Below are 24,373 nucleotides of genomic sequence, written 5' to 3' on the forward strand. Positions count from 1 at the left end.
TAAAACACACTGCCGCCGCACAAATATACTACTACGCTTATCTCGTCGAGACCCGCATTGAGTCAATTTAGTCGGTGACAGCTTCAGATGGGGACAAACCTAAATCAGGGCCGACTTGTGGACCGCGGGCCCCCGAGCTGCGAGCTGGATGGAGAGAGCGGCACTGAGCCGGAGGTTTCTAATGCCAGGTTTTGAGGCTGAAATTCAATTAAATTGATTCGACTCCAAATATGCTGAACCGCACAAAGTCAGTCCAATAAGATTGCGCTATTGACAGCGGTGGAAGTTATGGCTGCCATTTCCCCACCGAATAGATGGGGAAAAGTTAATTCTGGGCATCTCTTATGGAAATTCTTCTGCCGGACCCGACTGGGACACGAGGAGAAGATAAAATCTCAGGCATTGACAGAAGACAGAGAGGACATGATGAACTGATTGTTCACATCTTGCAGCATCCCAATAAGCTGCTTTCTACTGTGGGATTTTGCGCCACTGTCTAACTGTGCACTAATATTCCTTGTGCGCATGGATCTTCTAAATACTATCCACGAGTAATGGACTGAATTCCTAAAAACTTTATTTAAATATGAGAAAAAAAAAATTATAAAGCCTTTATTACCGAGGCTGTGTGATTACAAAACAAGACCGATGAAGGTAATTATGCCTCTCATTGTATTGCTACATGCCTGCTGATTAAAAGAGTAACATTATTTTGTGTTTATGTCGATCCTGCTCCCGTTTTATAGTGTTTATCGCAGCAGAAGTTATATTCTCCTCTTGTCAAACTGCCCTCAACCCTCCCACGAACATTTAATTTAAACTCCTGGTGTCTCCTTTTAAATATATGGTAAGTTAGGACCCAAACTGAGTCAATCCAGTCTCAACACCCCAAGGCTCAGGATCTTTAAAATATATTAGCCTTCCTCTTACATTGGAACCCAAACTGAGTAAATGTATTCGCCGGCCCCCGGGGGCTCAGACTGATTAAAACATATTAGTACTATTATGTGGGGCGCCAGCATAAACAGGCCCCTGATCCCTCCTCTCCCCGTCTTCAGCCCCAACTGCTCCTGCAGGGGAGAATGATAAATTTGGCGTGTATTTCATAGCGGGCCGGGGAAATGGCTGCATGTTGACACGTCATGCATTAGCCTGACATTGTGACAAACTCTGGCTTCCAGTACCTCCCTAAAATCTCCGGATCTTTTCTCATTACCATCCTCTCCCCCGTCTCTCTCTCTCTCTCTCTCTCTCTCTCTACCAGTGGGCGAAGACGTGAGCCTCTGCTCTGCCACGTGTGTTCCTGACATTATTAGCACTCCCATCTCCACAGCTCTACACCGCCACCTTCCACCTGCCAAGCAATTTCTTCTCCACCGTCAATTCCCATCATCCCTCTCCAACCGTCTCAATCGCTGCTGCCCCCCCCCCCCCCCCCCCCTCCCCCCCTTTTTGCTCCGCGTTGCTTTGTTGCTCTCCATTTAAGCCAGGAGGGCAAAAAACGCGATGTCAACAGTGACATTTTTATTGAGGGTTATCCCTCACCAATGGTTTACTCGTCGTGAAGACTATAATTCTTTAGGAAAAGCTTATCAACCCACTCCAGAGGAGGAGGTGAAGCAGTACAGTTTGGCCAGAAACCCCGATATCTGTCCTAATTCTCCGGTCTCTTCCATCGCTCTTTATTACTCTGGGTACCACTCCTGCCAACCTCTCCAGGATCACTCACTTGCCCTCATTTTCTGCTCACTCCATCCTCGTTTCGCTGCTCCATCTTCCCCAAAATGTATCAAGTCGCTCCCTCCAATCTCTTTTCGTTTGGTATCCCAGTCCAGCGCCAATCCTGGGCTCATAACGGAGGTGATGGAAGTTATTCTGTCCTCTTCAGTGCCTCTTCCTCTGCCAATATCGCAACTCCAGCGACCCGCTCCATTTCTTAGCTGGAAAGCATTTTACGACCCTTGTGAGTTTCCTCGCTGCCACTTCTCTATCCCTTGTTTCATCCCCCCTTCTTCTTTCTCTTCCACTGCTCCCGATGGTGTCCTTGTGACATTTGGACAAACTTTTCACCCTCCCTCCTCTCTGTGTTTCTATTCTCTACTCACCCCTAAAATATCTCCTCAGTCTTCGGTGGCTTCTCTGCCTTTCTTCCCTCTCTCTTGCTTCCTCCCTCGCTCCTTCACAAGCGCTTTGTTGCACACAACAAGAAAATGTTTCTCTTTTTGCTCAAGTCTGTTCCTCACTCGCACTGCTTCTCTTGATTCCTTGTTTGGCTCTTGATATCCTTTTTTTTTATCATTGTTATCTTCATTTTTACTCTGCTTCCTGCGAGTCACTAATCTGTCTCCCCTTCTCGCGTCCTTCCTTTAATTCCCATCACAGATCATTTTCTCTCGATTCAGCTCCTTCCCCCTCCCTCTCAGGTATTCCCTGCTTCTCAGTTAACGATAAAGTTTGACTGACATGGTGACACTTGATCAACAGCGGAGGGGAAACAGCTGCTTTGGTCATTTTTAACTTTATTGTCCACAGTTTGAGAGCGTTCAAATATATATTGAGCAGTAATAATGTCAGTGAACCAGCGATGGTGCTTGTTGTTTCTGGCTGGCATCAAACTAATAGAGCCGTGTGTGTGTGTGTGTGTGTGTGTGTGTGTGTGTGTGTGTGTGTGTGTGTGTCAAACGTCCTTCATCTGATCATTATGTGTCTCGTATGTTACATCCAGAATCACTCAGCAACCAGAACACAGCTCAGCCGTGGTGTCTGCAGTGACTGGGAGTTACTAGTGCATGAATTAAGCTCAAAAACCTGAAATTGATCACTTGATGTTTACTTGACCTTTAACTGCATTTTCTCTTTCAATCGGATGTCCTTCTCGTCTCCTCTTCTTTGACAGGAGAAAATAGCAGTAAGCCCTGAAAGAGGAACGCGACCAAGTGATAAAAGAGTGGCATTGGAAAACGTGAGGATCTGCCGCTTTCATCGTCTTTTCATCGTCGTAATTGGAATGTCTCTGGGGACAGATCGGACAAAACAAGCATTTTAAAGTCATCAATTGGGAAAGATGGACATTCTTCACTATTGTCCATCATCCTTCCTCCAACTCTCTCCTTTCCTTCTCACCCTCCTCTCTTCTGTCCTACCATCTCATCCCTCCATTCCTTAATGTTGAACTTAATCCTTCCTCTCTCTGCCTTCACTTCCCATCATGCAAAAGTAACCAGCCATTTGCAAAACTGTTAAATTAATCCTCTAACTCAACTCAACCCTTCCTCACTTTCTCTCTCAACCCCGTCTCCTACCGAATACCTTTAAGTACTACTCATTTGCCAGATATGTTGAGGAGCAAAACTGGAAACATTTTCTTTTTCTTCCTCCAATCCAGAAAGTGTGACATTCTTGTACGGCACAGAAGTCGCAGGGAAAAGGTCAGTGGAATAGTTTGGCGCACAAAGCAGGGGAGATCGTGGTGTTTAGATAAAATATCGAAGAAGCCACCGAGTCCCAACTCATGCTTCAAGTTGGAGTCGACTTTTTTTTCAATATCTTTCTCTGTAACCTTTACCGAGTGCTCGGAGTTGCCACAACACAACCATAAAAACAACAGATGAAATACACAGACGGTGAATGTTTGCAGATACATTCAACAGAAATGCAAATGAGCTGCATTACATTTCCAACAACGCGTATTTGCTTATGCAAATTACTACTGCACATACACATCATTTTGAAGAGATAAAGTTGTCTCTAGTTACCTCCATCCCTCTCTTCTTCTCCTCAACTGCACCCCCCCCCTCCCCCCTTCACCGCCCCCCGTTTGCCTCTCCCCCTCACCACTCTCCAGTTGAGCAGACCGTCAGGGACACATGTCGCTAATTAACACCATCAACGATGCCTGGCTGCCACGGGGACTGGACGTAACCGTCGGCGGCACAACGGTAAACAAATAGAATGTGTCATGAATGACAATGTGTGTTTTCTGTGTAATGCTTACACACACACACACACACACACACACACACACACACACACACACACACACACACACACACACACAAGCACAAGCATACACATGGCTGTAGAAATAGCACAGACGTGTGCGCACAACACAGACAAATACTTGGCTGGAGAATTCAGACGTACACCCAAACAAAGCCACACAAACACAAGGGTGATATTTACACACGTCCGCACACGCGCACACACACACACAGGCTTTGAGTGTCGCAGCATCGGCTTGCCATGTCTGGGGATACCGGATGATTAATCGCACTCTGTACAGATGGCCACACCGGAGAGAGAAAGGGAGAAGAGGAAAGCTGTCCTCTCTCTCTCTCTCTCTCTCTCTCTCTCTCTCTCGGCTGACCCTTACTCCTCTCCGTCTCTCTCTGTAGCATGCTAGATTCATGAGTGGCTCTCAGAGAGTCTTGCCAAGGTGTCTACATGGCCCGCATTAATTACATTCAGTCTTTCCATCTCGTCAAAATGTCTAACAAACCCCATCACGCTCCAATCGAATGTCTCCGCCCACATGCACAACTTGTTAACTTGTGTGTGTGTGTGTGTGTGTATGTATATGTATATATATATGTATGTATATGTATATGTATATGTATATATATATATATATATATATATATATATATATATATATATATACATATATATATATATATATATATATGTATATATATATGTATATATATATATATATATATATATATACGTATATATATATATATATATATATATGTATATATATATGTATATATATATATATATATATATATATATATATATATATATATATATATATATATATATATATATATATATATATATATATATATATGCTATAACCCTGCTGAACCTCTGAAGCCGGAGTATCAAACCTGAGCAGGATAATGATGGTAGCAAAGGGAGTCATGAGTTGTAGTAACGCTGAGTCACCCCCGTCTGCACTCCAATCATTTAGACATGGGAAAAGGACAAAAGGTGGACTGCAGCTTTTTGAAATGTATTCTTCAAAGCGTAGTGCGGGGTTCTTTTTGTTAAAAACGGAGACTAAAAGCCTCAATACATCCGGGCCCAGTGGGTTCAAATAGAAAGTGCAGCACATGCCAGGAAAAAAAAAAACCCCTCAATTTCTAGTGATCTGGACACTGGTTGGAGATTTGTCTTAGCTTTGTGAAAAGAAAAAGGAAATCCCTTTCTCCACAGTCCTATGCATCGCCACCATCCAACCCGGCTAACACCAGACATCGTCTGTCACAGCACACCGCTGAGACATCCAGCGGACTTCACTTTGGCTTTAGGCTTACATGGTGCTGAGCGAGCTCGGGCGTCTCGAGATTTTGCTTTATTATAAAAAAAAAAGAAAAAAAAAAGGAAAGGTCAAAGAAAATTTTATTGAAGTATAATGCCACTGCTGAGGTCCCCCGTCCCCCTGCTGAGCTAGCTTCAAAGACGCTATAGTGGGGAGAGGGAACACGGGAGCCATTGATACAGAGACCCTCCTCGGTAATGCAGGGCCGGCTGCAAGCTGGACCGTGCCATGAAGATGGATATTTATATCCTGGGGTGAAACACTTTTATGATTCTGGACATGTTTTAACACCTGGAGTCTGGAGCGTGCTACCAAAAATAATTATAAACCTTTTCCTATATGGAGTTGTAATCAATGAATGAATCAATTTAAATTCATATGCAGCCATTCTGTGGGTTGAACCTCATTTCATTTGTTTTTATGGTGGCACACTGCATTCACATCCATCAATTTAACAGAACCACTCCAAAATAAAGCGATCAAGAAAATGGAAACTGTAAATGTCAAGGGCCAAACAAATGAATTGTGAGATGGAATATTGTTATAGGTACTGTCTGTAGGCTGAATAACAAGAACTCAAAAGGTATGAATTTAGTTTGTAAGTCATAATGTAAAGAAAGAATACGGCCATAGAAATATCAATTGGCAGTGCAGTGGATACTTGTATTTCTTACACTTTTTATATATATCATTTAAATCCTAATTTCATCAATCAACTCATAATAGATTTTAATAAAATATATCAATTAGGGTGTCCTTGTGGCCTAGGGTGGCATCTGTTTCCTGTTGTCTCTTAATAAAAAGGCATAACATGTCCTCTACATGCTAAATGAATCAATCTACTAATTAGATCCAATTAAAAACTTAAAAAAAAACTGTTTAAACAGGTTTCCCTGTGTGTCTTCCAGCAGGATGCAGCTGAATGAGGACAGAGAACTCAGTGCACTGTGTTCTAACTCGTCCCACACAGAGCACTTTACACGTCTGCGTTCCATTAAATCCTCCATAAACTGCAGCAGCACGCGTGTTGTCTGCATGCTGAAATGTCCCTGTGGCCTGCTGTATGTTGGACAAACACACACTAAACATGGGTGATGGTATTGCTCCACACTATGCATGGCTCTGCAGCCTCAGTTAAGTTTTGGAGGATTAGAAAATCATTCAGCCTCTCCTGGAGATGTCTTTGCCTTTTTTGTCTTTGTCCCTCTTGACTTGGATGAAGACATGTTAGCCTGTTTGCACAAGTGTCCTTTAGTCCCTTTATTTTTACTTAAAAAGTAAGTTGGTGGTGATTCCCAGACATCAATTAATTGCTAACCTGCAACATCTGCTGAAAAAATCCTGAAGTTATTTACAAGGTTTGGTGTTTTTTTTTAGCTGTAAACATGCTAACAACCGTCAAATAGCCGAATAAAACATCTACACTGCTGCAATGCATTCTGGTCTTTTTCCTGTGGATTTGCAAAAGTGGAAAATATATTATCAAAATGACAACACTAGGCTTAGCACGACATTTCTGGTCCCAACAGTCGATAATCCACGGTGCGCTGAATGCTCAGATATTGACAGTTTAGAGGCTCCGTCGCAGGCAGCAAGTCGACCACATTACTCCCACATCAGCATTCAGCCGAGCGCTTATTGTACATTGGCCACAACGCTCTGCTGCACAGCATGACCCAACATCAGGCCACCGGACAGCGTCCAGCTTCTGACCCACACAGCCGGCCTAAATGTCCCATTACTGCTCCGGGGGGGGGGGGGACAGCTTTTCAGGAATTCAGGGCAGACATTTTCTAATAATAAACAGCGTTTTTGGGTGGGGGGGGGTTAGAGGCCAAGGGTGGTAAAATTCATTCAGCTTATACCTGACCTCGGGAATTGTCGCACATTTTCAGCAGAGAAAACCCCCCCAAAAAAAACTAGCGAGAGGGTGTTTCCATGGAGCGCCTAAAGTGGAAACGCATTCGTGTGATGAGGAATGGACACTCGGCGACCTGTGTGAGCCTGAAGCGAGTACATCACACAGGCAGAGCAGACAGGGAAAGGTAGAGACAAGAATGTGAATGGGAGCTAATGGGGATAATATGGAGATGGGAAACAAATGGCGCCGCTGTAGGGCTGCAGCCCAGAAAACCTCCAGACCCATACGCTGTTTTTATTTCGGTGCTGAATTCCTGTCTAGTCCACAGGCGGGTGAACTTGAAACTTTAAGACTTTCACTAGTTAATAGATCACCAAGTTCAAACCATTATTTAACTGAATGATGAAAACAATTACCAAAACATGATGGATCATGTAACGTAAAACCCATTTGAACTCGCGTGTGGAGGGACCTCATATTTCTTAAGTCGACCAATAGACGGAAACGCTGATTGATTCCGAGCTTCCATCCATCTGGTGTCAACAGGTGAGTTCATTATCGCTCTGACGTTGTAATCGCTTGATCAATGGTTCTGCTGGAGCGCAGAGAGGCGAGACACAATTCCACATGGGTTTTGACTGCAAACACAGCTGTCTCATACACGCACACGCACACGCACACACACGGGGTCCAAGGCAGCGAGTAAGATGAGGAAACAGCTGGATCTGCTGTACATCTCATTAAGTAACACGTCACATGCAGCGTATGGATTAGATGGCTTTAGTCAAAAATCCAATTCTCGCTTGATTGCTAATGTGCCCTGTAATTTTATTCTAATTGCCCTTTTTCCAGCGATGGCCACTGAAAAAAAAAAAATCTGTTTAACCAGTAAGACCAGCTCTAATCCACAGCCATGAAAGAAGTGGCTTTATTCCCCCGGTGCTGCACATGCCGGTCCCTCAGGCCCGACGGACCGAGCCGGTCACTGGAGATTCTACAAAGAACTGGATTAGGAGGCTTTTCCCTTCTCCCAGCTTATTGGTCTTCCTTCTGCCCCGCCTCTCTTCCTAATGTATCTGTCTCTATACTAATTCCTCATTTCCCCGTCTCCCTTCTCATTGCCTTTCTTGTCATGTATGAGGGCAGTGTGATTTTTACAACACGTGTACTACTAATAATTGAACTAGGATTGCCAGTGCTCCCCGATTTCCCATCTCTTTGTTCCTTGATGGCAAAATGACCCTTTGTACTTTATTTTTGTTCATCAAGCATATTATGAAAGAGCGGCTCAATCTTGATTCCGTCACTTAAATCTTGTTTGGACAATTCTTTATAAAAATGGAACCTTATTAAGTGTTTTCTCTGTAAAGCCCCTCCAGCTGCCACAGCGTTTGGACCAATTTAAAAATGAAAATGGGAGCATCGATTCTTTCTGCGCTCTTATGATGAACTTGTTGAGTTTAGGGGTGATTTTAAGATCTTTCAAACTTAAAGCTTTTAAGGCACAGCGGGGCTTATCTCTCGCCTCCACTGACCTTTAAACTCTTCATGGACCACTTTACTCCCAGAAATCCTCGGCTGCTGCATTCATGCTCTTTCGAAATTCTACACAAAGGAAAAATGGTGGTCGCCATCATGTCCACCAGACAACTATAACAGACTGCTGTAGATAAATCTCTACTAACATAATAACCGTGGTGGTTGTAGCGGACTATCTGGGTTTTGTTGCATCTTTTTCGTCTATCTCTGCATGCCACGGCTGTCTTTTTTCCACAATAAAATAGAAGGCCCGTGGGAAGTGACATTTCACGGCCCAACAGGGAGAAATAATCAAAACGGACAAAAATGCTAACAGACCTCCTTTTGTTCTCCCCTCTTACTCTCACTTCCTTAAGCGGTTAACCAAAACCTCTGTTTCCCTGGTCACCCTTCTTTCCTTCCACTTCCTCTTCACTCGACCTATCAGCAAACCCCCCCCCCCCCCCCCCCAAAAAATGTGCTTTTCTTCCCGGCTGTTTGTCAGAGTTACACTCTGTCCCTCGTTCACCTCTCCAAACGCTTCCTTCATCTCCCCCCGTCTCTCCTCCCTCGCTCTCCGTCTCTGTTCTGTTTTTGTTTGCCCTCCTGCGGGTGTTGCATCACAAACACCCGACGTCCCGGGGGCGACTCGAGGAGCCTCTTTATAATGCGAGCCAACTGTCACACACACACACACACACACAAATGTGCACGCACGCCTCCAGCTATGTGACCGAACCTTTACGGCAAAACGGCGAAGAAAACGACAAATTTGCTCGCGAAGGCCCACGGCCCACACACACACACACACACACACACACACACACACCCAGTGTCACTTACCGCTGACAGGCCTGTTATGTTTACTGGTGCAATATCAAAAACTTAAATTCAGTTTTTTTTGCCATCAGGTCTGAAGCGCTCGTGTTACGGACCCCCCCCCCACACACACACACACACACACACACACACACACACACTGACACACTCTGCGAGGAACACTTCACACACCCCACAGTGGTTCTCGTGTCTGTCTGTCTCTCTCTCTCTCTCTCTCTCTCCCTCCATCTTTTGATGGCCCTCTTCTCTTTTTTTCCGCCCCTCGCTGTTTCTCTGTTTCTCCTCATGCCTCCCTTTCTCTCTCTCTCTTTCTCTGTCGCTTGCTCTGTGCGTCATCGCCCCCTCACACTCTCTCTCTCCATGTCTGTCTGTCCATTCCTTTCTTCTCTGCCTTCACTCTTCAGAGGGCTCTTCATTTCACTGGAACGACGAATGAGAGGCTGGGGCCATCTGCAAGAGCTGATAAAACCACCCTCACTCACACACACACACACACCCTCACACACACACACACACACACACACACACACACACACACACACACACACACACACACACACACACACACACACACACACACACACACACACACACACACACACACTCGCAGATACTGACATACATACAGATGCAGAAACAAGGAGACAAACACATACAGAGATGCAGATGCATCACTAAACCTGTAAACGCACACAGAGTTCAAGAACACACCACGATGCGGACGCACTCCAGTGATTACACACTAGGAAAAAAAAGTGTAAACACAGCATTAGAAACAAAAAGACACACACACACCACACACACACACACACACACACACACACACACACACACACACACCAACTACAGCCAGACTGTGGTTATGTAGGACACACACGCTGAAACCTTGTAGACGTATTCTGCATGTCAAGTGGGAAAGAAATAAAAGAAACAGAGAGAGAGATGAGATGAAAGGAGATGCCCGGGAAAAAAAAAGTGGAAAATTAACTAGATGAGAGCTGGAATAAAGATGAGCAGGGAAAGAGGTTGAGGAAACATAGGGAGAGGGGGTTCAGGGGGAGAGAAAATAAAAAATGTGCGAGAGATGGAGGGCGGCGAAGAAGAGTGGGTGATGAAGATGTAGAGGGGAAGAGAGGCGGGACGGACACGGAATGCCTGGAGGACAGATTATGCAAAGAGAGGGAGATTAGAAGGAGAGGCGAGGTGAAGGGAAGGTTGGTCAGCGCGTTGGTTGGGAGACAACGTCTTTTGGCCAAACAACGCAGAATTATTCGACAAAGAAAGAACTTCCTGAACGAGCAGAATCCTGAGAGAACAGGCTTCAGAGGCCCGCTCCGCATACAGAGACCAAGGAACTGCTGTGGTGTCACAATACGCTCATTAGCAGTGCACACACTGTATCTACACACGCATCTATCCATTAATAATACATTCGGCACAATACAGCTAACGGAGAAATATGAAGGAGGTCATGTGTTTTGGGGAATCGGCGGTCGACCCGAGTCCCGTTTCCGTCTAAGTGGTCCGACAAGAGGATTCCCGCTCGATTAATTCACCGAGGTTCCCCTGTTCCGTCCTCGGAAAAAAAAAAAGGACTGCCGACTGATGTGTAAGCGAGCAGAGACCGCCCGCGCATTATAATACGCCGCCTAGTTTCAACGGTTGGGAAACAAAGGCTCGCCGTGGCTCCTGTCATACTAATAGCTGAGACTTTTACAATGGTTACCAGTGGAAATCAGCCAGGAGGCCTTTTGTTTTGCCATTAACATGCACGGCTCGTCTGCAAGCCGACTGAGCGGCCGCGCTCTCGGAGGCAAACGCGGCGGCGGCTGCTGTCACTAATACCAATTAAAAGTTATGACTTTGCCTGAGAAGATGAGGTCAGATTCATCTTGTGATTGGGCTCGTGTCTGCGCTGCCTTGGCAACGGAGGGTCGCAGATTGTATAAAGTCGTCCTCGAGAGGGACGACTTGAAACGAGCCAACTTGGTTTGGTCTACTTGTACAAAGTACCACTGTGCCACATTTGGCAAGCTGTGCTTTACTGCTTTGGGATTTTACAGAAGTGGTATCCGACAGTATGACCGTGTTTACCAGCAGGATTGATCTCATTTAAATCTGACAAGTCCAGATCATTCTGATAGCAATACTCATTTGATAATGACTACGGTCCATTTTAAACTTGTAAAGTGGAGGCGTCATCTCTCGTCTCTCTATTTTAAACACACCGTGCTTTGCAGGAGTGTGACGATAAACCCAATGCAGCAAAATGTGAATCTTCAAACATCAACTGTCATTAGAGCCGTCGTTCAAGTAATAGTGGAGTAGAAAAAAAAACATGTTTCTGAAAACTGAAAGATAACAAATTCAGATTATTTCTTATTAAAGGATGATTTTATAAATCTAAAGTAGGCCACCCACAGAGAGACCAGCAAAGTGTTTTTTAAAGAATAACAAACGCTTTCGGAGAAAAGCATCTGCAGAAAATAAGTTCACTTTAACAGCTGGACTGAATGCGGGTTGAAAGGACGGTTGCTTCCTTCCTTCAGCGAAGAGATTGGGGTGGCGCGCGCGCACACACACAAGAATTGTTCCTAAATTAAGCACAGACATTTTTGCACACTGTGCGCAAAAAAAAACAAAACGCTGAGTCGCCTTCACTAATGTACAAGGGACCTGATTAAAACCGACACAGACAGTGCAGACATGGGGAATCACTAATTTAAGCATACAGTACTCTAATGTGAACACATACGGGCATTTATTCCTGCATCTCTCACACACACACACACACACACACACACACACACACACACACACACACACACACACACACAATAAGATAGGTAAACAACCAACTCTGGAGAAAAGAAAATAATTACAGAATAAAGAGAGGGACACCTTGGAAAATACAAACATGAACCCTGAAGATATGAGGACACTGCAGAGAGAGACAGACAGAGAGAGACAGAGAGACAGACACAGAGAGAGAGAGAGAGAGAGAGAGAGAGAGAGAGAGACAGAGAGACAGAGAGAGACAGACAGAGAGAGACAGAGAGACAGACACAGAGAGAGAGAGACAGAGAGACAGAGAGACAGAGAGAGAGAGAGAGAGAGAGAGAGAGAGAGAGAGAGAGAGACAGAGAGAGAGAGAGACAGAGAGAGAGACCACCAGAAGGGTCTGTTTACACAAACCACTGTGGGGTGTGTGAAGTGTGAAGAGAGAAGCCATGGAGGAAATGACATCCAGATTTGGAAAGGAGCGAGAATGACAAATAAGACAGCGTTAGCAAAAGAAAGAGGGAGGCATATTGTGAAAAGAGGAAACAGGGGATCAGGTGTAAATAAGAGGAGGAGGAGGAGAAGGAAGGAAGGAATCCGATTTAAAAATAAACGAGTTAGGGAGGGGCAGGAGGGAGGAATGGGGGACTAAGAAGCGACAAATAAGAAGAAGATTTCCATGGAGAGCAACGGAAGAGGGAGAAGAGGAGAAGGATGTAAGAAGGGAAGACAATAGGAGATGTACAAATAAAAGGAGAGGGGAGAGGGGAGGGGGGCGAGAAAGAAAACAACACAACAAGAGGGTGAAAATTAGATGAGGGGGGGAAAGAAAGCCGAAAGTAAAGGAAAGACCCGCAAAAACAAAGCAACACGAGAGGGCGGCGAGGGGAAAAAAAGAGCAGAAACAACAAGAGAGGCAGGAGTCGGGAGGGAGGGAGGGAGGGAGGGAGAGAGAAGCAGAGAGTGAGAGGCAGAGAGAGAGAAAGGGGCAGAAAATAGAAAGGAGACAATGCGAAAACAGGGTGAACGTAGACGCGGCAAGAAATATGAAGCTGCAAAAACAAATCAACTAACGGAGCGGGGGGAGAAACGGGAACGCGACAAAGGTACACGAGGGAGAGATGAGAAATGACGGGGAGAGAAAAGAGTGAATAATAACTAGAAAGAGCGGAGGGAAGTATGAAATGGAAGAGGTGAGATGGGAAGGAGATAGCAGCCGAACAGACAGAAAGTGAAAACGGAGGAGGAATGATAAATGAGGAGGGAGCGGATCGGATGGGGGAAAAACAACATAAACGACAGGAATATGAGACCGGAGGAGGCTCGTCGACAGCGGGTGACATTCAATTATGGGCACACAAACACACCTGTACGCACGCACATGCATGTGCATGCACACCTGGATGTAAAGCCTAGCCCACATACAATAAGGAAATCGGTAGTGACAGGGCAGGAAGTGAGGAGGGCAGATGGAAACGGCTCCAGAGGAAAAAAAGGGTGAGAGGGATAACGGGAGGAGAAGAAAGATAGAGCGGGGCGGAGGGAGACGGGCTTCAACACAGATGAGAATATAGGTCAGCCATTACAGTACGAGGGTTTATACGCAGATAAAATATGGGCAGAGATGTAGTTAGTGTTCCTGGGGAGATGTGTACGAAAACAAGGTGTCACTGCTTTCTTTATGGCCGATGCTGTGGCCCTTTGAATTTATTGCCACACAGAAAGTGATGGTGCGTGCAGGTAAAGAGCGGCTGAAGCGTCGACATCGCTCACTGCGGCGTCTTTGAAATGCAGGCGAGAGAGCAAACAGAAGCGGTACTACGATCAGACTTAGATTATTCACAAGGAGAGAAACCAAAAAAAAAAATATATATATATATATATATATATATATATATATATATATATATATATATATATATATATATATATATATATATATGCGCACTGGAGGTCAACAGAGTCAGCGCAGATAGGGTGATGTGGAGCGGATGGGAACACATCTCTTCTTGATATTTACGACGCGCATTAGGCTGGAAACCGCCGTTTTCCTTTTTAAGACCGGGGCTGGAATTTGTGTCTGCCTGTGAAAAATTGAAGAGGACATATGGAAATGGGAAGTGCTGCAGAAACAACCTTCAGGCTGTTACTCATAAGCACCGAAGTCACAACAAAGACGACTTCTGCATCTACAGCTCCCAACGAAAATATCTTCACGCACAAAAATGGCATTTTTATTATTAGGCCCTAGAATTTTTCTAACCATTCCATCACCAGTTAATAAGCAGATGGTTTAAGGCCTTCAACTCTACATTGTAACTAGCTTGCCTGGTGCAACAGGTCTGTACTGAGTCGCAGCGCTCAGACTAAGCTAGGTTACGATACGGACTCTGCTGCTGCTGTTCTGCACAGACGGCTCATTTGTTTAATTCACGCTTCGTTTTCAAACGTATCTTTCCTCTCACAGTAATGATGTTTAAGTGTTGGAGTTTCTGCTTGGAAATGTTGTCACGAAACCCATTCGCTGCATTTGGTTTTTCTATTATATTCCTCCGTGAGATGCAGCCATCCATTCCCTATTCAGTCTGCAGCAGAGCAATTTCTCCAGAAATTATTTAACTTCGCCCAATTATTCAAAGAAAAATGAAACAGGTAACCGTTACAACTCTCGTAATTGGGAGATCTATATCACCGTAAGTGAATGAAGATTGAGTAAAAGAAAATGATCCCGAAAATCTATTGCATGGATCGTCTGTAATGGTTTTCGGATTTCCTTTGCGACACGTGGAACCAGGAGCGGTTCATCTGGAAATTAAGGGTGTGACAGGGCATTTCAGAGAGTGTGCTCATGCATGTTTCCCCAATATTCAATAAGCTTTTGTCTTTGAATGACAATAGATTTTGCGTTTCAGCACATTAGACGCTGCTGGATGAGCTGCAGGAAGGGCGTGAAAAACTAGTCTTGCTGTATTGACCCATGTGTGCAAAGTCAATGAAAAATAAATCAATAAATACAAATAAATGACAATGCAATCAGGGCCAAAATCCTCAAACAACAAACATTCCTCAGCACTTTCAAATGCCAAATATCCAAGATTAAAATGTTTGTGACTCAATAATATTAGTAATGATTTCTGTGCAGGGCTGTATATTATTAGTAATGATTTTTGTCCGGCTATTTTGATAAATGAAATTGCAAATGACACGACTGCACACGGGGAGAGTGGAAGGGATGGAGAGAGGCATCAGAGAGGCAGAGAAGAGGGAAAGAAAGAGAGACAGTAATTGGGCAATACCACCAAATGCATGAGCAGAGAACTGAGTGGAAAGTGCACTAATGGAGGGGAGGGAGAAATAGAAATGTCACTCCATAAAATATTGGGCTAATTTGAGCCTTAAATTACCATGGCGATGAGTGGCAGAGGGGAGCGGGGAACATTGTATCTGAAATGGATGAGATTTGACCAGAGACGAGACAAAAACACCAGGATGGAACCGCAGCTACGACGAGGACGCATAGTGACGGTGTTCTTTCTCTGTCACACACACACACACACACACACACACACACACACACACACACACACACACACACACACACACACACACACACACACACACACACACACACTCTCTCTCTCTGCCGGAGTAAGTCCGCTCACGTTGGAGGCTCTCTCCATGCATGAACCCTCAAAGTCAAAAGGTGGCTTCTTTGGAAATGACACCCTGTACCGCCATGTGTGTCTGCAGCCACAGTGCTGGTGGGTTGGCCCTGCTGCAGCTGGTCAGGGGTCCTGGGTGTTAGAGTTAACAAGGCGGCTTGTGAAGAGAAAGTGTGTGTGTGTGTGTGTGTGTGTGTGTGTGTGTGTGTGTGTGTGTGTGTCTCATGCTCTCTGGAATTCTCATTTCTGCCTATTTGTCACGCGTCACAAGTTTTAGTGTGCTTGCACTCCTGTAGTTCGGTTCATTTGGTTCAGATCAAGAGGGGGGGGGGGGGTATTGTTGCCTTTACGTTCTGGTCTGGTTCATGCGGTTTCACAAACTAACCACGAGATTGAATAGAGTCATGGTTCAAACTTCTATTTTTTTTACAGATTTTACAGTAAGGAAACCCATAATAAGCCATTTATGAGGTAAACTGACCCAGCAGCGACGGATCAACCCATCTTGCTGCGTTACATGAACTCATAGATGTTCTCGACAACATTTCCCAGCACTTATTTGTGTGTGTTACAAGCCCAATCCATCCGCGCTCCTTCACCACCGATTACATAGGCGACTGGCTGCTTTGTTTATACGGCAATGAAGGAAACGAAAGATAACGGCGACCAATCATGACGCTGTGGATGGGGCGGCGTTAATGGTGTGCAAATAAAGGTGTTTACGACGATGTGGGACGCAAGACAAACTCTTCTTCCCCTTAATTAGAACTAATTGGGACTTTTCAAAGTCAAAGTTGTTCTTCTGAGGATGGGTCTCACACACACACACACACACACACACACACATTCATGCACAAAGAAACAGACAAGCACACACACACACACACACACACACACACACACACACACACACACACACACACAGCGGCATTGTAAAACAAATTATTAATACACTGAGTGACGAATGCAAATGTGCTCCATAAAAGAAACAAACAAGAGAATGCTGGGGCGGGGTGGTAGGAAGTAGAGAGACTGATGCGAGTAGCACTGGTTGACACAATGGGGGAGAAGAGACAATGGATATATGGGATGAATTATGGGATGACTTTTCTGATATTCAAATTCAGACTGAATCCAGGCGACAAATACTCGTGAGTAAGGTGTTTCAAATTCCTCTGGAACTACATGGGTCGCTTTGGACTATTAAAACAAAGTCCACTGAACAGCACATGACAGAGGGAAGGAAGGACGGAGAGACGGCAAAGCGGGGAAGAGGAAAAGGAAGCAGTGAAATGAGGTGCCGAGTAACAGGAGGTGGTGGATAATAGGAATGCAGGGAGGAGAGAGGAGCAGCAGGATTTGGCCTTATTACTGGCTGTCCCTTTGCGGAGGCATCAGAGAAGGGAGGGGGGGGGGGGGACGACGACAAATAAGGTGAGGTGGAGGAAAGGAGACACGGTAGGAATGTTAAAAGAGGACATTAGAGGAGATCAATGGACGGACGAGGGGATGGAGAGAAACATCTGGAAGTGAAAAATGAGAAATTAGGTAGTAGTTTGCTAGGATGGATAGGAAAAGAGGAGAAGGACAGAGGACGGATGAAAGGGTCAGCCATGATCGAGTGACTCACCGCAGATAGATCTGTGAAAAGAGATTGATGGATAGATCAGCAGAAGACAAAAGTGAGATCCCTGCTCCCTTGTTGATGCTATCAGTTATAGACAAAGACAAATAGCACCCCCCCCTCCTCTTCATTCATCCCTTTACTTCTCTATAGCACCAGAGTATCAGATTACCCATGTTTCTGTCTTTTTTCCCGCCGTGTACAACAAAGCCGTATTTCCCTCTCTTTACTTTACAGGCGTAACATGATTTTGGGCTTCGCTAAGTTGTCTTTATCATCCACTTATCGAGTAAAGGCTTTCCCACTCGTGCTCGTTGGAATCCGCGTCACACCTCGCCAAGCTAAACTGATCACAGAGCTTACGTGCCGAAAAGGTTGGGCGAACGCGATGAGTGTCTGCCGAAGACAAATAGATCAAAATACAAAATGTCAAGGTGCTGCTTTAATACTCTCCCCCCCCCCCTTCCCTCCTTCCTCCCTGCTCGCTTGATCTCGAAGCACGTAGTCCATCCCTCGCTGTCACCCTGTCGACGGGGCCGCCGCTACCCTCCCGCTATGACATCCATCACTCCTCATCCTCGTCTCCCCCTTCATCCCTTGATACCGTAGTCCTGTTATTTTCCCTCTATGAACCCATTCTCCTTTACCTAAACGTGCACAACGCCGTCACACACACGTTACAGCATTAACATCCTTTTAATGACACTTTCACCTGAATAGAATTGCAACATAAAGGCATATGAATGTACGCCGAAAAAAAGATTTTTTTTTTTTTAAGGAAAATGCAGACAGAATAGCCAATACTTAAATATGTTTTTATTCACAGCAGTGGCGACATTTAAAATACGAATCACTTATTATCTGACATATTCCAATATGATGACACAATGTGCAGATCTTTCTCCAGACGGCGTTTTGCTCCCAGAGCTGCAGCAAAGCTTTCACTCACAGAGCTGCCAATTAAAAACTACTCTTCCTTCCTGCTTCTCAGCACTGCATGAAGCTATGATTAATATTTATACGAGCATGGGTAATTTATATACATTTTTAATTCAAAATGTAATTTTTTAAATGTGATTCTTAAGTGTAAAGAATCCTAAAAAATAAAAGCGTTTTTTTTTTTTTTTTTTCTGTGAATATGTGCCTGTGATTGTTCTGGTGGCTCATTTTTTAAGTTGGATTCAATAGAGCATGTCTATTATTCTTAGGCAGACTGTTTGCAGCAGCTTCAGTTCTCATTGAAAGGGTGCACTTTTCTCTTCTTCACCACCGAAATGTTACTGAAGTGCCTTCAGAGTGTGAACTGACTGAGGTGCCAGAATAGAAAACCGCCTGCACTGATGTGAACAGCACCAGACAGCCATAGTGCAGACACAGTGGGGGGGGGGGGGGAGACCCACAATACTGCAATTGTGGGTCAGACCGTTAAATAGCAGCTGAGTAATGGTTGTTTTTAATACTGCTCTACTTCTCTCGGTGCTCGCAATCTATCCTGCCTGGTTTGCTGCTGGTGCTCTGCGTATCTCTCCTCGCCTGTTTCTTATACCTGCTCTGGAAGCTCCATTAAAAGCAGATTAGAGAAATAGAGAGATAGAAGGCTCTAATATGCCTGTTCCCTTTATCTACATTCTCCCCAGAGGAGAAAGTAAAGTCAAGGAGATGCAAAATAAGGACGGACTCATTACTGGATGGACCCATTTGCTCTTTTTGCTTCCGCTTTCAGCCATCAGTCTAAAACGTGTTCCTCCTCCTTGTCTTGGTTCTTGGAGCTCTTCCATTTCTGTCAATTTCCTCCCCTTTAGTTCTCACCTTAAGACCCATTTCCCAGCTCTCCTTCTGCTCTGCTGTCTTCCTCGTTTCTTCACGAGGATTAGAAAAGCTTGCGATACTCTACAGTGACAGCAGGCTTTTGTGGGAAAAAGTAGCCTCTCCACTTCAGTGAATGACTCCTGCCCTCTCCTGTTGACACACAGCAGTGGGTGTTGAGCCCACTGGGGAGTTTCCCACGGCGCCGTCACCGCTCGAGTCGATGCCACTGCAGCATCCTTCAAACCGGCTTCTTGCTTCACATGTGGGTGTCCTGTCGCGGGGTACCCGACACGTCTCACAATCGTCAAAGTGAATTATCAGAGTTACACCCTCAAGTGGCCAGAGGCCCATAGCGTGACGGCTGTCCCCCCCGTCCCCCCGTCCCCCCGTCCCGCCATTCACCTTTCACTGCGTCGCTCACCTTGTCACAGCCCTCGGGTCATAATTTATTCATCAGTCCCTCATTGCGTTCCTCCATCCCCGCTTTTCCGTGTTGATTGTGTTTGGGTTCATTCATTTTGCATGGTAATGGTGGGAAGGGGGGGGGTGGGTTGTTGCTCCATTGACACGTTTCATAGCTCAACTGCGCAGGCTAAATGGCGTGGGAGGGCAGAGGAGAAGAGGGAGGTGGGGACCAGAGATGGCTTGAAGCAGGGGGAGGAAGAGGATGAGGGGGGGGGGGGGGGGGGGGGGGGGGGGTACAGGAGTACACGATTTTAATATGAGTGAGTATAGGCGGAAGGGAAGAGTCGAGGATGCAGGGGGAGCTGCAGTGAGAAAGTATGGGGTGGAAACACGGCATAAAGTCCGTTAAATGGAAAGGTCACAAGCTCTTCCACCGCTGCTGCTCTCAGATCTGCTGATAAAGGACTATACAGTGCAAGCAGCTATTTTCACAGTGACAAATAATGCACCCCTGAAAGTGAGAATGCCACATAATGGGGATGTTATCGATAACAGCTTGTATGTTTTCTGCATCTCCAAAATCAGGTTTGAGTTTGAAACGTACGCCGCCGACTTGAACGCAGCTCGAAAAGCTAAATTGTAACATAAATGTTTCACCCGAACGTGGTAATTCATCAGGTTAATGTTCAAATAAAACATTTGGTCTGATCCCCGAGCCACATAAACTGTTAATGAACTAAAATAACTATAGCCTGGGGGGGTTAATTAATGGACTCAAATTCACATGAAATGAATCTGTGTGCACAACACAACCATTTGTTTCTCTCCCTCGCTCAGAACCCGGAGACAGATGATTTGTTTGATTGGAAAAGCCACCGGTGCACCTCCAATCCAATCACGTCCAAGGACTCAAACAACATCGTCGCCAGGCGGCAACGGCAGTATTTTATTCACGGCATCCATCACAAGCCACGAGAAGGTGAGAAAAGGTAAGAAACCAGAGGGCCGCTCGGAAATTTATAGTTTGCCAATTGCAGTAAATTTGATATCATATCATTGATCAGCCTCCCTGGTCTGCTCGTGTGCTCACTGCACAGTTCTGACAGGATGCTGAAGGACACCGTGTGCACATAACGTTGTATTTCTTGTTTTGTTTTATTTTCAGCTTATCTGCACTGTTAAAGTATTCATTTCACTTCTATTCCCCCTCAAGCAGAATCCTCCCACGTTTAGCAGAGTCTGGGCTACAGACCAAACATTAACTACGTAGCCATTGAGCCCTCAAGGCTATTTAAGCACCGTGCTCTGCTGAGGTCAAAATCACCATTATCTCTTAACATTATCTTTAGCACGGTTTGATTCGTTTTCTTCCTGATGAACGACCGCTGCATTCCCTTTTAACCTTGTTTTAACTAATGTGCCATTTCTATTGTTTCAAACTAGCTCTCATTACCATTTCATTATTGGTAAAGTGCTTTCCAACACCGCTAAGGCCCAAAAGAAAGCTAATAGAGAGTCGGCAAAAAGAACACATATAGGAAGGAGGAAGACGGGGGGAATAAAGCAAGAGAATAAGGGAGGGAGGGTGGGGGGGGGGGGGGTGTGTACAGTCCAGGGTGAAGGGCAAAAGGACCTGACAGCACAAGGCATCCAGGGATCAGACCTCATCAAGGAAAGAGAGATTTGTAGAGACACTATGAGAGATGGCACATGGTGTGTAGATACACCGGATGTGCGCCTGTGGATGGATACACAGAGCACTCATGTAAGGACGTCCGTGTCTTCTCATGTGTGAACTCTGTCAAAGGGAATCACTGGTCCTCTCACACTAAAGGCACACGGACGCACACTCTGAATCCCACCAGACGAAGCTTTTTACTAAAGAAAAAAAAAAATCCTGAAGAAATCTAGAAACTAAATACAAATAAATGCACTCCTACCATGGTCTGGGTGAATACTCAATTTTGATTGGCTGCAGAGTTGTCCATTAATTCCTGATTTGACCGATTCCTGAATTCCTGTCCATCATTCTCCATTAATGGGCTGGCTACATTAATTATGAATAATTTCTTATTTACGTTCATCCTTCAGGGCCTCACGTAAGCTGCACGAAGCACCGCCCCCTTTTTTAAACATACTGATACTTTGTATCACATTTACAGTCACCTCACATCCGATTCGCTATCAAAAGCGCTACTTCAGGCTGCGGCCGACATGAAACACGGCTTCTAGTTAGTTAGTGATATTGACTTGGGGACAGTGACATGTCTGGATAGCTAGCTAGTCTTGATGTTGAGCATACTGTCAAATTATATTTACTGTTTTTCAACTGTACGCAATGTTATGGACTCTGAATCTTGCTAGCATAACGTTAGCTTTATGCTAGCATAACGTTAGCTTTATGCTAGTGTTGTACTAATTCCGTGAAAATATTGGTATTAATTTGGGGGAAAAGGACATGGCTGGATATGTTGGGTATTAGCAAGCCTCAGGGTTACCAGAGAAACTGTAGATTCTGGTTGCAAAACAAAAAGATTAATGATGTTCATTTTTTTTTTTGTTCTTTGACAAGTGGCCATGCTGTAAGCGGGACACTGCCCTCTGAAGTGTGCATTATCAGGAATTAATGGACTTCACGGAGGCAACCATCCGCCGTATGTCGCCCATTAATTCTCGACAATGGACACCTCGTCTCACACACACACACACACACACACACACACACACACACACACACACACACACACACACACACACACACACACACACACACACACACACACACACACACACACACACACACACACACACACAGAGATAAAGATGAACACTCGCATTCAGTCATGCATACACATGAACACGGGGACATCATGTCTTACTAATCGCAGACCTCACATGGAAATGTGGGTTTTATAATTACAGCCATGAAAGCTACTATATGGATCAATGTGACGGACCTATAATTCCAGCACTGGTTGATCTCTGCAGCTGTGACTGTGAACACATGGGCCCCCACACTCTGTTATCTCTCACTACCATAAAGCTTCTTTTTGTTTTTTGTTATAACGCTGAATGGAACGACAGTTTGTGATGGGAAGGAGATGGTCGTACTATAAATACCACAGAGAATAAACCCTTTGCCTTTTAGAACCGTTTAGTTTGCTGCTCTCATTTGGTTGATACACAGCCATACAAACCAAGCTCCCGATGTATTGTGTGGCACAGGGCACACATTCGGCTCGGAAGAAGACTTCATGACACATTTTGCACGATTAGAAGAGAGATTAGGTTGTACAGATAATTTTGGAAGCAAAGAGATTAACATGCCCAGTTGGGATCTGGCATTTTACCACTCAATGTTGAAACTGAACGGTATCTCAGTCTGGAGGAGGAGAGTGCCAAGAATGTGCTCATCGCACCATCTCAGTGATGTGAAAAAGGGGATTTGAGCATTGGGTTTTATTATGGTTATTTTTACTGGAGCAGTGTGTTGTTTAAGAAGTTGAATCGGAGATTGATTGATTGGTTATTCACTGCGAGACAAGGAAAAAAAGCCCTTCATTCACTTAAACGTGTTACTTCAAATGATGTTTTTGATGGTATTTTTTCTCCTTTGTGCTGGATAGGATATCCTTCAGCTATGCACAATCACAATCTTGTTATATTTTCGATGTTTGACATGTAGCATTGACCTGTAATCCCAAAACGAAGGGGCTACATGTTTGGCATGACACGGCAATAAAAACTGTATAAAGGCATCAAGGCGTGACTACTGAGCGTTGTCTCCACATCATCTCAGCCTGCAGACTTTCTCTGGACTTTGTTAAGCGGCATGTCAAGAGGAGAAGTGTCTCAACTGTCTAGGCGTGGTCTCCCTTCAAGTCCTTTTAAGATGAACCCTACCTCGATCCTTCCCGTGTCTGGTTGGAAGCCTCTGGCCGGGTCCTCGGTCGTCACTCTGCACTGGATGGCGCAGCCGTTCACCCTGATCTTGTCTTGCTTGATGCCCAGTTCTGGCAGGCTGCGGCCCTCACACACATGCAGCTGGGCATGCACCAGGTCCACACTGTTAGAGAGAGAGAGAGAGAGAGAGAGAGAGAGAGAGAGGAGAGAGAGAGAGAGAGAGAGAGAGGAGAGAGAGAGAGAGAGAGAGAGAGACGATGAGGTGAATAAATTGATTGAGGCCCAGAACATGGTGATTAGCCCTTAATTTCCCTTGATGTCACTGTGGAGAATATTTTTTCTGCTTATAAAAAGGTGTAAAAGATCAGTAGGGCCATTCATCCAATACAAACATCTCAAGCTATTCTTGGCCTCCAACCAGCATGAGGAGGGTTCTGGGTCTGCAGTGGATGTGAGGGTTTCTTTTTTTTCCAGCAATACTCATTTGAACAAATGAATCTGCGACGCGTGACAGGAAAACAATCCCTCATGGATACCTCTTAATAGCAAAAACAAAGTCGATTAAAACTAAACCTAGGTTATAATTTGATGTTCCTGAAACTATGGCCCCTGGGAAAACAAGCAGCCCACAAAAATACAGTTCT

At 45.0% G+C, this 24,373-nt stretch overlaps 1 protein-coding gene across 1 annotated transcript in view; it reads right to left on the bottom strand.

The window, feature by feature from the left end:
• Positions 1 to 23,892, bottom strand: part of LOC137879305 (pyruvate carboxylase, mitochondrial-like) — a gene marked incomplete at its 5' end in the record, with an annotated part of 44,577 nt that extends 20,685 nt beyond the window's left edge. The window contains one exon of the mRNA XM_068719923.1: positions 23,730 to 23,892. Coding sequence (XP_068576024.1) covers positions 23,730 to 23,892 — 163 coding nt within the window. The remainder of the gene's footprint in view (positions 1 to 23,729) is intronic.
• Positions 23,893 to 24,373: the final 481 nt, after the last annotated feature.

Source organism: Cebidichthys violaceus, unplaced genomic scaffold (genome assembly GCF_023349555.1).
Source record: "Cebidichthys violaceus isolate CVI_PGR_0920_01 unplaced genomic scaffold, fCebVio1.0.p SCAF_241, whole genome shotgun sequence".
In the NCBI taxonomy this organism is placed as follows: domain Eukaryota; kingdom Metazoa; phylum Chordata; class Actinopteri; order Perciformes; family Stichaeidae; genus Cebidichthys; species Cebidichthys violaceus.